Here is a 16615-nt window from a genome sequence, read left to right as displayed (position 1 = left end):
CAAAAGGGTTTCGTCATATACATATAAATACAATTTGTAGATACTTTTATTTATTTTATAAACTATTGTAAAAGTTACAATATTGTACATTAGAAAATGTAGATTGAACGTCTCTAACGTGTCTATTTTACGATACGTGTATATTTCGATTCATAGACAGATAGCATTTTATAATTCACCTGTAATACAAAACATTCCTTACATACAGATGACGTATAATAGAATACTGAAAAGATGTAGTATCGTTTGTCAGCGAATATTCTAAGCCAGGTATCAAATATGAAAGTGATGGTATTGCCCTATACGAAATGCATTGTTTTAAATAAATTAATGCAAATTTGTCTTTTCGGACATTTTAAATACATTTCCAAACAAACTTATCGAATTCGATATATTTGGAGAATTCGATTCGATTTAAAGCAGTATAAACAAAATATTACTAACTATATCTTTTATAAATAGAATATTTTGCCACGTTCGTCGCTTCTTCTTTCCGTTTTTAAACGGAGTCGATGAAAATGCTTTTGATTCCATGTTTAATGTAATGGACGTAAAAAAAATGACCCTGAGTGGCAAGCTGAAAACACATTCTTTATCGATGACTTTATGGCTGCGAATGTTCGAGCTTGTATACATCGTGATATGCGTTACGTATTAGTGCATATGGGAAGCAGCTTTCCAACAGATCCATCGTTAAAAATGGTGATTCTTGAACTATCTGGTCCAACAAAAGGTACACCGATTCCCTATTTTTAATCGCCTCTTTGTCTGCTTCTTGGCCTAGTCTGAGCAAACTGGATGATGCCAGCGCAAGGAATTCCTTCATTCGATCTTCTATGTCATTTTGTCCACAGATGGTAAATAATGCACCAAAAATATTATTTATCGCAGTTGCCATGCAATGTATGTTGTTAGAATGACCCTCTAGGGACGCCCGATAAAAGGAATTCTCATTTCGAGCTAATTTCGGAATAGAAACGGCGACGAAAACCATTAACAAACATACGAGCAAATGTTCGTCTTCGTCTACTTCGGATTTTTGGCTTCTTAATGCTGCTGTTAATGTTGGATCAACTTTGCAAGTTAAACCAGCGGCTGAAGTCATTTCGGAAACAACACGCATGGGATCACCAGATGGTAAATGATGTCGGAAATCTAGAATCGAACTTAAAAGGAACGGTATACGTTCTTCCAAGACATCAACCAATGCGGATTGGGCCAATTGTCTGAAACTTAGAATCACGCCTATAATTGTTACTCGTTGCAGCACATTATCTACCTGCTGCAACCTTTTAAATTGTTCTTTCATTACTTCTGGTTTATCAAAATTCGTTCGCAAAGCAATAAGAACATCTTTATTGCCAGCAACTAATTTCTTTAGCTGTTGCACTTGACTAGCTATGTGCCACATCAAATTTTCATTCAACATCTTCATACCGTATGGTCCAATTAGTTCAGCTAATGCTCTCAATTCATTGATATCAGAAAATTCCTCTGCGTTAAAAGGTATTGCTCCCTCTACCGATAAACTAACGAATGCTCTTTGATTGCTAGAATAACAAATATTTCCGGCGCTAACTCGCCTTAATAAAACATCAGAATACCATTGCGTGTATAAAGCAGCGATAGTTTTATCACCATGGCTATCTAATTCTTGAGTTTGTTGAAGAAGTGCGTTATTGAATACACGTGTAATATCTATATGCACATAGTTTTCAACCGTCTGAAGAACATTCATGTAAGATCTAACGCTCACAAATAATTCTGATGGTTTAGCTATTTCACTAGTATCTGAATTGTACATTACCATACCAACAAGTGCTCTGGCAAATCTTGATTCTAAATGTTGATGCAAGTATTCTCTTGGCGCGAATGTATATTCCCATACATTGATAGTAGGGCAGTAATTAATGGCATAGCATAACTCTGTTAATGCCATGTGAAGTTTATCCATTGTGGTAAGTTCTTCTCTGGTTTTTCTGTAACTCTCTATACCCGGTTTATGAATTTCATACATATTCTTCTTATTTTTATCTTTTTTCTTACGATTTACAACCTGAGAGATTAATAATGCACAGTGTTTTGGCAATAACTTATCGCTCATGTTACACTGCTCATCACAGATAGTCGTAATAATATTTTTAGCTTCTTTGGCCATTTCGTCTAAAAACATATTAACGACGGATAAACTTCGTTCTCGAATATGATGACGCTCTTCTGGACACAGTTCGTGCGTACAACTTTGAAAATGACTACATATTAAAGGAAATGCAACGATATATCTATTTTGAGCAGGAAATTCTAAACACATGTGAAATTGATCTTCGAATACTTTGCTGTAGAAACAGAAGATGGATAAATCGGATGTTTCAACTAGCATTTCATCCAAATTATCCACCATCTTGGTATGAAATATTACAGTATCCATAAAAGATGCTAACTCTCTATTATCAGCTAAATTCATGTTGCATTTTGCGATAGACATATATGCCTGCAATCTGAACCAATCCAATCGGAATGCACGAAAATCAAACAGTTCGTTATCTTCCACTTGTTTGACTGTTAGACTAGCTATCTTTGAACACATATCACTAAGAATCGCTCCTTCATCTTCTGGACAAACTGGAAGGTTTTGTATCATTTGATCTAAAGCAGGTGCATCAAATCCAGACAAAAATTGCACGTAATACCTTTGAAGTACTTGGGAATATTTCTTCACTAATGCTCTTAATTCTTCGCAGTGGAACAGTAATTCTGGCAATTGACGATCCACTAGGTCCTCGCCTCCCCTTCCTTTACCTTTTCCTTGTGTCGGAGGATTAACGCCATGTCGCAAAAGCCATAAAATTTCATCCCTCGCGTGAGAGAGTCCCATCAAAACTAAGAGCGCTTTTGGTCCTAAGAGACCAGGTTGGTCGGTTAAAATTAAGCCCAGCTCTTTCAGTGCTGTCCTTAAGAATTTTCTTCTTTCCCTGTGTCTGTAACCAGCCTTTTGCACCGCTTGACTATAACATTCTTTCACTTCCGATACCCGTTTACTATACCCTTTTATACTTTCAAAAAATGTTTGTATGTATTGATGTATATAAATAACTTCATCTCTGAACAAGGCTAACACCCAACCAGATTCTAAAGCCGTGGTCCATAATTTACCGGGCTGTTCCTGATTTAAGAACGAATGACACAATGTGAAACCTAAAATAACCCATCTTTCTATTCTATCTAAGCTCAAAGTTTCGCAAGACATAGTGTCTGTTGCTGCTGCTTTAAGTATTTGTCCAGGACTTCCAACAAGGCTGAGCTTTTGATCTGCTCTCCATGTATCCGCGGATAAATTTCTCTCAGGATAAATAGGCCACAATGAGGTGAGAGCAGTTTTTAATAATTTAGAATGAGGAACAAATTCTTCTGAAAGTTTTTTTAATGGAGCGTCATAATCCATAATCATTTGACCCAAGCGAGGAAAGCTAGGATCAGATTGACTGTGTACCATTTCATGAGCTGCGTTAAATAAACCTAATACCGCTTTGCGATCTTCCACTTGCGATAAAAGAATCATTAAACTGACGTATGTAACAACAAGATCCAAATAACCTTTTGTTAAGTCAAAATTTATTGTTATGTCCATATGAACACCACAAGCATCCATTGTAGTTAGAAGCTCGCAAACATTGTCTTTGAAATCAAGCAAATCAACAAAGGTATAATAATATAAAGATAAAGATTTAATAATCTCATTGCGAAGGTTCGTAATAGTTTGCAAACTCTTAACATCGATATTAGGAAACTTTCTGACGATCGTCTTGATAGAAGATTCTAAACTTTTATCAGAAAGAAATCCAGGCTTTGATTTGGCATCACCGCATGCCTTTTTTATGTTATAAATGCGAGTTAACATCCCAATACCTCTGTCATTTAAAATAGTTAGCTTCTCAGCTAACTTTTGTTGACTAGGTACAATAGGTCGTGCCATGATTGTATTATATTATTTTTTACAAAATCGACATAACTCATTCACCTCTTTTCACTTCTTTGGTTTTAAGTGACAGGAGACCCCACCCCTGGGGACAATTTACTTTTACCGAATACGGCCAAAATAGAGAGATTTTCTTCTCCTACAAAAAAATTTAGATATTTAACGTGTTTGTTTAAAAAAAAAAGTAATATTTAATGTTGAAAGCATATCTTACCTTTCTTGCTGTTACATGTTTAATACGAATCGATGACACCATAAAACGAAATTTCTGTGTACGTCGCGTATTAAGTGAAGTATCGCTGTTTCAGTGAACAGTGTAGCCAACAGCTGCTATGTTACCAGTATTCCAAACGAAACAAATGTTACCAAACTATTATTAAATTTTAAAATATTAACGAAACAATAAACGTTTTTAAAGCTAAATTTCCTTGTTCATCGGCGTGTGTGTATATGGCGAAGAAGATTATGACAATTAGTAATTATGTAAAACATGTAAGTAAAAAGAAGGATATTTAAAAAAATACGTACAAATAATCACTATTTAATGGACATAATTTTCGGAAAGATGTTTGTAATTCTATATTACCTGTAGCGCACTCTTTCTATGTTAGTTAAGAAATATACGTTACGTTATTTATTCAAAAGATAAATTGATGGCCAAATGAATAGGTAAGAACACATTTTGCATAGAGTTATTTATAAAAATATACGATCAAAACATAATACTTAAACAATTTAAAAGAAAAAGATATATCAGTATAACTGAGGTATAATTAAATAAATTACAAACGATAATAATATGTACACTGTTGTATTTGTATAAAACAAATCGTAAGAAATTAATTGGAATTGTTTTATTTGCAGTAACAATATGCAGTATATTACAATATTATACATTTATGAAAGCACATACAAGATGTTCTGCATATCATTGACTAATTGTAAGTACAAGATGATAAGGTCTGACATTCGATGCTTTTTCGTTTTGTGGATCACCTGACTGACACTCTTACTTATATTTTTCGGCAGTTCTTGTATAGTGAATGAACTTTCAAGATGCAATTTGACATTTTTCATTGTTTAATTTTTGTTCTTTTTATACATCTATTTCAATGTTTTGGTCTTCTTTTGTGCAGATTATTGTTTGATTGCGAGGGGAACTTCGAAGTATAAGAGTGCTAGAGTGACGCCGTGAAACCCGGGAAGACGTCACGATGATTGACGATGAATCTGAAAGCTTTTCATGGAGATTAGGTAACATTTGATTTATTTTAATAAAGGCAAACGTATTTATACGTTTCCTATACATGTAATCGCCATTGGGCTTCCTTTCCAAGATACATATCCGTAAAAGATTGTCCAACGGTACCACTACAGTGAATTTTGCCTATAATTGTGCATCCGTGACAGTGCACGCGTTAGTTTAGTTGTCGGCCACCTTATAGCACGGTGGCTGGATAAAAAGACAAGAATTAGATTGAGGTTATAGACAGAATTCAAATTTTGTGCTTCGCTTAATTACATTCCATGAATTTTACATTAATTATTAACAATTAAAACACAGAATCTGATCGAAACTTCGACGAGTTTAAACTTTTCATTCTCTTGAATTAAACGTTATCATTAATTAAAATCTTATATTTAATAGAGATCAATCTTTCATTATTTCAAACTTTCCAAATAATTAACACTCTTCGTCTTTAGGAAAAAAGTTATTTTTTATGCTTTGTTACAGATTTCTTTCAACCTTCTTCCATGAAATTTGACGATTGCTATTTGATCGATGACTTCCCTTGGATCATAACAATATCGACGACTACGTTCTTTGCATCTAATCGTGAGTCGAATGCATTTTTGTATAATAAGCATGCACCATTGTTAGTATATACAATATACATACGTGCGTATATTCTTATATGTGGTAAAATGTCTTTTAACTATTTAAAACTTATTTAATTGCATAATTTTTCATTTTATACAATTTTTAAACTAAATTTTTACATTCTTTGAGTTATTTAATGAAGTTTATAACGGAGTTAAATACACGCGTTTCTTTTTGTAATTCTTGTCCAATAATAACGCGAAAATAACGTTACAAACAGTAAAGATGTTACGATATACAAGATGTTTCACGGTTTTTGGTATTAACATCTTGTACAAAATGAATAAACTGCAAATATCTATACGAATTCATATTTCTATGAACATAATTAAAGAAGTAGAATCTAAATAGAGATATTTCACGTATAAAATGCATTTTGTAAAAAATTTCGTATCATGAATTGACACAATATTTACATTTAAGTTCTTAGTTTATCTTTCTTTTTGCACGTGTTACGTGTTTGTATTTATTTACCAGGCAACTAACTATATCTACATATATATATATATATACATATATGTGTCACTGCGTTGAGGTTACATTCAGCGCACGTACTTACGCGATAAAACCATTGACATTTGAAACATATTTATAATCGATAAACCTGATAGTTGTAAAGAAATATGGATATCAGTGACGCGCAGAGAAAAAAGCATTCCGTCGCAGATATATGATAATGGGTATAATCCTTCGATATCTTATCCTTTATGGATGTTATTCATTTATAAGCGCTTTTGGATCACGTTCAATTCCCGCTACACCCCGCTATTCTTCGGCGAAGCCAATGTTGCCGGCACCCTTCGATGTAGAACCATTGGCTTGACTTTACTTCTTTCCCATTTTTCATTAACACAATCAAGCTGGTCGAACGCTAGGAAACAATGGTTCCTTGGCGGTCCCTCGTGTGGACGGTTTTCCACGTCGAAAAAACCTATAAATTATTAAGGGAGACGATTGCGATTTGCGTTTATTCACTCTCTTTGTGTACTTTTGGAAGACCATGACGCATGATCGTTACGTTTGTGCACTTGATCATTGATCTTCGACATTTTCGATCGCTTTTTAATCCTTCTATAGGCACAATTCATTGATTTTCTTTGATCGTTTGGATTATCTTCCGTCTTATTTTTCGCTAATGGTATATTTTTAACGAACGTTTTTCGTTCGTGGTTAGTCGCACAAAATTTTGCTGTTATTCGAAACCCGTACTCTATCTGCTCCATTTGTAGTCCATAGTATTTGTATTTCATCGAAAGAATTTTATTGCTATGCGATCAAGGATTTCGAGACTACGTAAAAGTACATTCACGTGTCTTTAATCGATAACCTTTCATTATGGTGTAATAACAATGTTTTATTACTATAGTTAATTCTGGCAAAGACGTCCGGTAGCAACGCATCGGAAACAAGAGGTGGTGGGCGAGGGTAATCGAGGCGGCTTTAATTATCCCGTGGCCTCCTAACGTGCAATTAATTCCGAATGCGGTTTAGTTTAGCGAACGAAGAGCAAACAATGTATTAACCCCCCCCCCCTCCCTCAAGACTGCCTAAATGTAGCCGGTTATGTCGAATCGGAGAAGAGGGAGGAATTGAAGACGGTGAGAGGTTAGGCCACTTTGCGCAAATAGCATGGATCCTACAGTTAGTGCATACTTCCCATACCCCTATTCCTGCCCTTACCCCGTTATCCCTTCGCCAATTCGCGCTCTTTGCATCACCTACGCCTATATTCTATCGCCTCTGAACGTGGAGTTAATGCTCTGTGAATTTGTGATTGCCTCTAATGCAAATCCAAGGTTTTAGCGGCAGTGTACCCGAACTTGCTAAAGAGCATATTTCGAGAAATCAACGAATCTCTTTCTTCTCTTTTCCGTTTAAAAATTCTACCTCTCTAATTGTAAGTACATGTAATTATCACGCTTTCAAGTTACCACAACTGTACCATGTTTACTTCGCTATACCAGAATTTCTTTTACTCCGTTTCCTTGAGATATTTTAGTGTAAAAATATTAGTGTTGGCAGATAGAAACGTCGGTAAAATAATTTTGAACAAAGTTGTATATTAATTGACGTGGAAATCGTTTTATAAATGACACGGAACAATCGCCACGTTTCTTTATTCTACGGTGTAGTAGGACGTGTAAGGTGCCAAAGAAATACTCGGCGTTTTGTTTAACAATACGTTTATTAAGTTGCTTAAAGGCTTCGTTACAAGTTTCGAGTCGCGACTCGTGCAGACGACAATTTATTCACGACTCTTGCTTACGACTGCTCAATCACGACTCTCGATTTCAACTACTCGATCACACTTCTCGGTCACCACTGATCTCTTAATCCCTTTCGTTTCTTTTTGTGCCCACTCGATATTCCCACTATGCACGCGTTCGTTAGGCGTCCGCGACCACGCTGGTCACGTACGCTTTCTCCCGAGTATTCGGCGGAAGGACCGTAGGGATATCGATGGCTTATTAGGCCTGTCGGCGATTACGCTTCGTCGCGGTCTTGCTTATGTTTCGTCGGTCTCTCGTAAACATTCTGTCAACGGTGGTATACTATGTACCGGCGAAACCATTGGAAAGTTCTTTGCTATCGGGTACTGCTACAACTCCCTTCTTTTTTTCGTGTTCTTACAGTCTTATGATTGCTCCCGATAGAAATCCTGAATCTTACCACGAGTATATTTAAGCTTCTCGAAGCTAGGTTTTCGATAAGTGAATACGTTTAACTGACCAAGATTAAATACTTCCACTTTCCATTTGTGTCGTAATCCGTTATTCTCGACGCTTTCCAGCAGTGATATTAGGATGCAGTGTCAAGAATCGTAACGTGGTGCGCATATCCATAGGATACGTATTTTTTTATACCTAGTATATTCGATACTTTTTCACGATTGTCGAAGGTTCTTCTCGTTGACGTTACTCTCTCATGAGAGCCGAATCCCCCACCGTGGATGTTTGTTTGGGGTGAAGTTTCACTGAAATGATCATTTCGGAAGACGTTGACAGAGAATAGAATGGTCAACGCGGAGAGCAAGACGAAGAGTCGAGTGAACACGATGTGCATAAACGGTGAGAGAAATGGCGTTCAAGTGAAACGCTGAGGAAGGAGTAGGGCGAAGAAGAAGGAGAAAAAGAGAGGAATGTACGATGGTGAAGATACAGCGTGCAAGAGTAAGAGAAAGTAAGAAGGAAGAAAGGGAGGGAGAAAGAGAGGAGAGGAGTTCGCGCGAAGCGAATGACTGCGATTCGTCCAATTATCGGTTGGCACCAAAAGTGCTGGGTCTGGCTCGCCTGCCAAATGGGAAATAGCCGGCGAACTGCAGAGGGAAGCTATAGCCGAAGCTGGGACTATGGTCCTACGAACTCTGTGTGTGGAACCTCCAGCCTGTACCTTCTACTCTCTCTCTCTCTCTCTCTCTCTCTCTCTCTCTCTCTCTCTCTCTCTCTCTCTCTCTCTCTCTCTGGCTACGATATGAACTGGCAGAGTATAGAGGCTGCCCGTACCATGTAAACGGCAATCACCAAAACATAATTTCACCTTCTACGATTCGCTAGTCTTCCCTTCTTCCGGTATCTTCTCTCCTATGAACTCTGAACTTGGTTTAGAATCGGTAACGTCCAGTCTATCGTGATTAGAACTTAAATCGTTCTGTGTTAATGTTTCGTTGTTTGTTGCGCAGCAGCTAGAACGTATCGTGATCTTGGGACAATCTGTTATGCGATAATATGTTATATTTTAATCTGCGTAGCTCTGTATAGTTAATTCCAACAGATTAGGTCTTGTTTCATTGGACGCAACGCGACGCGACGGTAGAATTGGTTTTCGTATGTTCACTCGAAATTGTTTCTCTATAAATTCCAAGTACCAATAATAAGTTTCATTACAGTTTGTTTATTTATCTTAGGTTTCGAGAAATTGGTTTTTAGGAAATGGTAACAAACGGCCATCGGATCGGTCGTTATCTTTTCCTCTTTTTCTTTTCTTTTTTAACGAAGTTGTGGTTTTTAAGAAAATTATTTTACACGTTTTGTTTCTTCGTAAAGGAAGATCTGTCCACCGGTACTCGCTGAATACCATGCTGATGTACTTTATGAAAATTACTGATGTAATTTTAGGAAAGCGTATTGTTAGAACGGTAATGTTTCAGTGTAAAGGGTTGGGATGAACGTGCAAATGATACGAGGTAAAATTAAGTGTTCTCGTTCGTGGATATACGCACCTGGTAATCAGACTTTTAATTTTAAAGTTAATTATACGTAAATTAATTTACATATGTTTGTATGCGTAGTGCGTCTGCGTTTGGTAAATAATGTCCGTGAAAATCCTGCTTCAAAATTTAAATGCCTTTAAGCTGAATACGTTTACGTTATGCACATACACACACGTGCATATACAGGCGCGCGCACGCGTTTTATTTCCTACAGATTTTAATTTTCAGTTTGTCGTCTTGTTTTAGTAGATGTAATTACGCACAGTTGCGGGAATCTTTATTCGTTTTGATAATCGTGCTTGAAAAATCTTGACATTCCACACGATTCATTTATCTAGTATTTCTTTTAGGAGATCGTAGAACTTTTTGCCGGTCGCCGACTTTTTTTGTATCCTTTGTGACATAACGCGGACTGAGACAGGTAAATGACGTCATTAGCAAAGTTAAAGCGCTGACGCGTTGAGAATAACCCCAACCGTTGACCCACAATTTCCTCGTCCAGTTTCTTCACCCTTCAAGATCGATGCGTCGATTTCCGATACCCCGTACCAGCACCATGAAGTTGAACGGAACTCTGCTAGCCTTTCTACACGACAAAGGACTCAAAGGAACCTTGATTATACGCTATATTTCAATTATTTTTCAAAGAGCTCTTGTGCCGTGCACCAAAAAATGTCGCTTTAACTTTGGAACGCTAACGTTTTATAATTTGTGTGATCTATCCAGCGAAAAAGTCCGTTGCCATTCACCATTTCCAAGCACATCGTATGCATCGTATATTTCGATATTTCGAACGGTTTATTATTCATTCTTTTCGGTGTACTGGATATTCTATTGCGAATTGCCGATGTATCGTATGTAAGTCGGTGAAAACTAAATCCGTGATCGCTTATATTCTCATGGGAATCATCGAGAGTTAAGAGTTTGTGCCCGTGCCTGTGTGCGATACAGTAACGAGAATCACGCAACGTTTCCATTCGCGTTAACCGTTCTGCAAGAAAATATTGTCTTGCATTTGTGAAATCCGGTTATAATGTAGGGCTTGGTATCAATTTGTCGATTCTTGGTTAAGCAAGACAATCATCTTGTATAATTTAATGAGGTGATCCGCAGTTATGTCCCTATATGATTCGGAGCTGCGTGAAATGGTCGGTACTCCTGTATAGACTGGGAATGGTAATTGGTGAGGTAGGTATGCAGATACACACCACATGTATTCTGGATAGAAGGGCGCGACACTAATATACTCACACGTGTTAGCGATCGTGTTCCCAGGATTTGATTGTCCGTGTTGCCTAGAGAATTATCGAGTTCGCCGGATTCTGCTGTAGCATTTACAAGCGGAAGTGCGCGCTACGATTCAGAAACATCGACTCATTGTCTGACATAGGAGCTGGGTCGCGTATGATCATTTCCTATCGGTTATACGATGCGTTTGGTTTCATCGAATTAATCGGTTAAATTGCATTTATATAAACGAAGAATTATCGTCGTCACAAATAACAAAGCAGTGGTAATAACGAAAGACGAGAAGATGGAGATATTTTTTCATCGTTAATGTGTTTCGACGAACGTAAATGAATCGAAATAGCGGTATACAATTGAACGTAAAATAATAGATTCTGTTTATATAATGTTCCGCAGAAATGCACATATATCTAAAAATGTAGAGGAGTATAAAAGTCTTTACCGTATCTTTATGATATAAAACGATATACAGAGTACAATAGAATAAAATAATAGAAAGTAGGTACGGAATAAACAAGATGGAAATATCGCATTTTTCCGTATCACTAGATATAGGTATTTCTATAAGAGATTTGTCCAAGTCAAAACGTGGTTGGTGGACATGGCGCCAACTCCAATATCAAAGTCCATTGTCCCCGATGAAGGTCGTATACGGTTTTACGAAGGACTCGCGAGGCTGCCGGTGCGGACTACCCTACCAATAAAAATACTTTTAAGGAAATGAAATTGATATAAAGGACACATTGTGACGGCGATACTACGAAACGTCGAAGACACATTACGTCGCGTGCAATTCTGTGTCGCTATGTGTTGTCTCGACGATAATCTCGCGTTGCCAGGTTGGACAGCTTTATTATATACGTTGCTGGCTACATTTATATAGAAAAGTTTGCAACGAGAGGTGGAACGGTACGATATCTACATCCAGTTTACGGCGTTTCCCGTTAATCTTAAATAATATGTGGTAAAAGACGCTGTTAATATCTATTTCCCGGCGAAAGTTTGTTGCTCACGCGACTGTTACGCTCTAGCGTGCGGTAAACAACGTTACGTCAAGTGATAAGCTCGCGAAAAATGTTAAAGGAAAAAGTTACTGGTAACTCGAAGGAAACGAGGGTCGATTTGATTGAAAGTTGCTAGGCTGTCGTTACGTTGCTCGTTTCGGGTGGGTACGTTGCTTTCTACGTGTACGTATATGTTTGCCGTATTTACATATACATACAGCTACGCATATATGCAGATCTGCACATACGAAAGTCCGCATATGCGTATACGAGTAGTAGACGCTTGTGTTCGATCGTACGCGAATAGATAGACGCGTTGGTAACGTATTCGCAAGTCTCTTCTAAGCTGTCTGACTTTAAATCGAGTCCGTTATTTCGAAGCGTCGCGGATTAATACGAAAATAGATATGTACAAGGAAAAATCGATAGTCGTGAGAAAACATATATGTAACAGATAAATAATGATTTTAATTAGTTTGAGCGGATAACGAGGGGATATTAATCTATCGCGTATTGCTATGTATCGCGTTAATGCATATACGATCCACTAACTGCGGTATGCATCCAATTAGAACGATAGTTACGCGGATGCCATGATTCCCATATAACCGCGATGGAACGAGAAGATGCGCTTTAGCTTCTAAAATCGTTTAACAATATCTTCGACGTGGCATGGCAATCATACGCGAACCGAATAATCTATCGCCATCGGTCAGGATATAGCTGCGGCGAACGAGCACTTGGAATAATTAATGCAATTGCCAGCGATATCGTTAATGTAGTTACTGCCGTCGATTAATCATCCCTCCGATAACTTTCTCGATCTACCTTTAAAATCGATTGGCCTCGCTACTTCTCGCCGTACGGCGACGCGCTGTGAACGAGATTTTTCCGCACTTCGGGGAATTACATACGTCCTCGTATCAATTTTCATGAAAGGGCAAAATTATCGCGAGTCTCGAGAATCCGGAATTGAATTCACCGATGTGCAGGAAGCAATGGCCCGAGGAGGCAACTCGCTTCACCAGGGTGCCGGCCTCCGGATGATGTATTAGAAGTAACTGTGGCCAATAAAAATCAAGCGTTTTCTTTGGCCGGCATGATTTGTGGCCGATAAATCAAAAGACCGCGTTTCTTACATGCACCGTTCGACGGCCGGAATTACGGAGGTTGTGGTGGTGAACGCGAGCAACCGAGAGCGCACGCGTATCCTCTTTCGCTGTTTCTTCGCGCGTAAATAGCCGACGAAGGAAAGGATAGAGAACGAGATACGATTTTACGGAGAACCGTCTCGTCATAAGAGGCGCGTCATAAGTTGGCGCAATCTCTTTCGGTAGTCGGTTGCAATGAATCATTTGATTACCGGAAAACTTACGATTTCTACTCTCAGCGGAAGGCAATTTACAAGATTGGTGGCTTGGCGCTATAACGCGATAGCGTCGCTATCGCTCTAGGGAAAACAGCGGCCGGTGTATACAATCGCGAAGAAAGAGGAAGAGGGTGGAAGATGTAACAGGGAGTTGCCGTGGCCTCTGTTCGCTGTTTGTGTTTTTAATTTTCCCGGGCCGTTTTGTATGCAGATATCTAGCGTAATTTATCCGGAGCGGGAGAGGGAGGGCGTGACGGAGGAGCGTACGTGTGGCGGACGGCCAGCCTCGCTGGTACACTGCACGCATCTCGTTGCACGCCGACAAAGCCGAGCATTCTGTTACCGTTGTTGCAGCTGCAAGCATTATCGAATCTTCCAGTGTTATCCTTTATCCTATTCGCACCGCATCAGCTTTCTGCGTTATTTTCGATATTGCTAAATAAATCAATATCGTTTAGACTTTAGACGATGTTAGGAATTATATGTTATAGTATACGAACACGTGGATCGATTCGATGAAAATTCAGTCTTTTGCGCAGTAGCGCTGGTGCAACGACTCTCTATTTTTCCTCGAAAATTCTCGAACCATGTTTGACGTGACGCGCGCAAAAGAAATCGGCAAGGAACAGTTTCGTTGAAAATTTGTTTCGGAAGTGCCGACTTGTAAGATATATGGAAAACTTGCGTAAAAAGTTGATCGGTTCCAACTGGAATAATAATTAGTCGAGTCAAAGTGAAATTTAAGAAAGCCATTAACGTACATATTTATCGATAAGAAAACGGAACAGGACTGATACGCGATTAAATTTGGCTACAGCACTACAATTTCGGAAACTAGAATCGTGTTGGCAAGAAATTTCTAATGCCTTGCTATTTGCAGCTGGAGTTGCGTCCTATCCAAATAAGGACGGCAAATGGTTTTTCCCGCAGTTGGCAGAGACGCTACGCCGCGCCGTGCCGCGCCGCGCCGCGCCGCGCTGAGCCGAGCCTAGCCGGCACGCTTCGCACGCGGGGCAAGAACTTAATTATCTGTGAAACAATAGCCAGCGAATTATGATTATTACCCGGCTAGCCTTGCGAGAAAGCCCGAGGGTAGAACAGTCTATCCATGGTGATAAAAGTTGCGAGCGTAAATAGAGGGATTCAGTTTCGTTCTACCAAGGTCCCTTCGTGAGCAGAATTTCGAGACCACCGATGAGTTTCTCTCCTCGTCCGTTCTTTCGTCTGCCTTTTCCTTTCCGTTTATCTGGCTCCCAAGTGTAAGACAACCGGCAACGGTATCCCATTTTAAAGCCAATTTATATTTTTCTCCGGGCAAATCCCGTTGCTAAGCAGATTTCCATTCCGGAACATTTCAAATTGCCTTTTATATTATACTTTATACTGCCTGTACCGCGCTACATGCTTTGTCAGGGTGCGCCGTCTTGTTTACTTTAAGAACGCGATAACTTGTTCGTAGTGGTGACGAAGATGTCGCGAATTATCCCGGTGCTTGGTACATCGAACCAGCCGCGTATTTCGATCTCCGTGTACGACGTGAACGGCCGTGTAAACCGATTTTCAGTTTCACCGAAAAGTGAACAAATACGATTGGCGTGTATGTTGGCTTCATACACGACTATAATCTTGAGGAAAATCCACTCCGGCAACTCTTAACGAGTTTACTGAGCGGCGAACCATCTAAGGAGTTCCAGGGACCTAAGAGTTGTTTACGAAGCCACGAAATCAAATTCTGCCGATCTACCTTCGATGCAAATGAAACTTTACGAAATTGGTTCGGAAGAGATTTATCCACTTAGACGGCGCTACTCGTGCGTAAAGGAGTAAGAGGAACCGAGGCAAGCAGTGCACGGTTCAGGGTGACTCCAGCAGCTCTCACGCTGCCTGGGAAATATGATAATGCCTGTGGCGACGACAAGACGAATGGCTTCCACTATTCCTGCGCTCGTACCATCGTGGTTAACTTGCTGATTGGTCGTTGCCTCGTGGTGAAACGAATTTTTCGACGTATACGCGCTTTTTCGCGGCGTATCAGACGTCTCGTCGTATTTCATCGGCCTGCCTCTGTTTTTCTGTCTGTTGACTGGGCGTTCGCTCTTCTCGGTACGGTGATAATTCTTCACCGTGTTTGGCCGTGTGTAAGAAGTTGGAGCTTGCACACGTTGCTCTTGGATTTCACGTCGCAACGGAGTAAATAACCTTATTTTCGCTCGTATTAAATCTATCTTCTACCGGGATCTTAGGAATGCGTTTTCCACCTACGTAATTCGCGAGGAAAAGGAAATCGATGCGTTTTATTTACTCGTTCGATAGCGGAACGATCGTTTTTCGTGATGGAAACGTGTTACCCGATCGAATACTTGCCTGTTACCATCCAAACGAACAGAATTACCGCGCTGCTGTTTAAAATATCTGTAAAAATAACTATTACTTCGTTGTTGCTAGGAGTTTGGTAGAATTAACATTTTGAAATCTTATTCCCAAATGTTCTAAATTCGAGCTTCTCGATCGTGTTATTAGATACTTTTCTCGCTGTTCGTGGCGTTCAAATTTCATTCCTATAGGAATAGATCTCCAAGCGATAAACAGAATTCTCGGATTATCTCATAAATATCCTTCGAGAGTTTTCGGCATAACAATCGGCCAGACAGCATCTCGAATCCATACATAGATTCTTCTTCTACTATCTAACATTATGGAACGTTTATCAGAGATTATTTATTCTTACATCGCATCATCGTCAATACGGAGTTTTCTTTTTCCGCAGTAAATTCTTATAACAGTTAGATCGTTCGAGTTACGATTAGACTATCGATATCGATGATTCTAAATCGTAGTCATTTCATGGTGTTTGCACAAACCAAGTTTTGATCTGTTAGCGCATACGCGAAGCTAAGAGAGATCTATACGTTAACCATGATATAGC

The 16615-nt window shown here is 39.0% G+C and overlaps 2 protein-coding genes across 2 annotated transcripts in view; one reads left to right on the top strand and one right to left on the bottom strand.

Moving 5' to 3' along the window:
• Positions 1–28: 28 nt before the first annotated feature.
• Hem (Nck associated protein 1 Hem) lies at positions 29–4279 on the bottom strand. The gene is made up of 2 exons (XM_033341328.2): positions 4191–4279; positions 29–4115 (listed from the first exon to the last, which is right to left on the bottom strand). Exon 2 carries the CDS (start codon positions 3971–3973, stop codon positions 605–607), a length of 3369 nt encoding a protein of 1122 aa, XP_033197219.1. The 5' UTR covers positions 3974–4115; positions 4191–4279; the 3' UTR covers positions 29–604.
• Positions 4280–5785: 1506 nt separating this feature from the next.
• bru3 (CUGBP Elav-like family member bruno 3) overlaps positions 5786–16615 on the top strand; it is a 586628-nt gene continuing 575798 nt past the window's right edge. Inside the window, exon 1 of the mRNA XM_076624916.1 lies at positions 5786–5813. The gene's annotated coding sequence lies outside the window, so the exon portion shown is untranslated. The remainder of the gene's footprint in view (positions 5814–16615) is intronic.

This window comes from Bombus vancouverensis, chromosome 15 (genome assembly GCF_051014615.1).
Source record: "Bombus vancouverensis nearcticus chromosome 15, iyBomVanc1_principal, whole genome shotgun sequence".
NCBI classification, from domain to species: Eukaryota; Metazoa; Arthropoda; class Insecta; order Hymenoptera; family Apidae; genus Bombus; species Bombus vancouverensis.
This window is presented reverse-complemented; position numbering and strand designations above follow the sequence as displayed.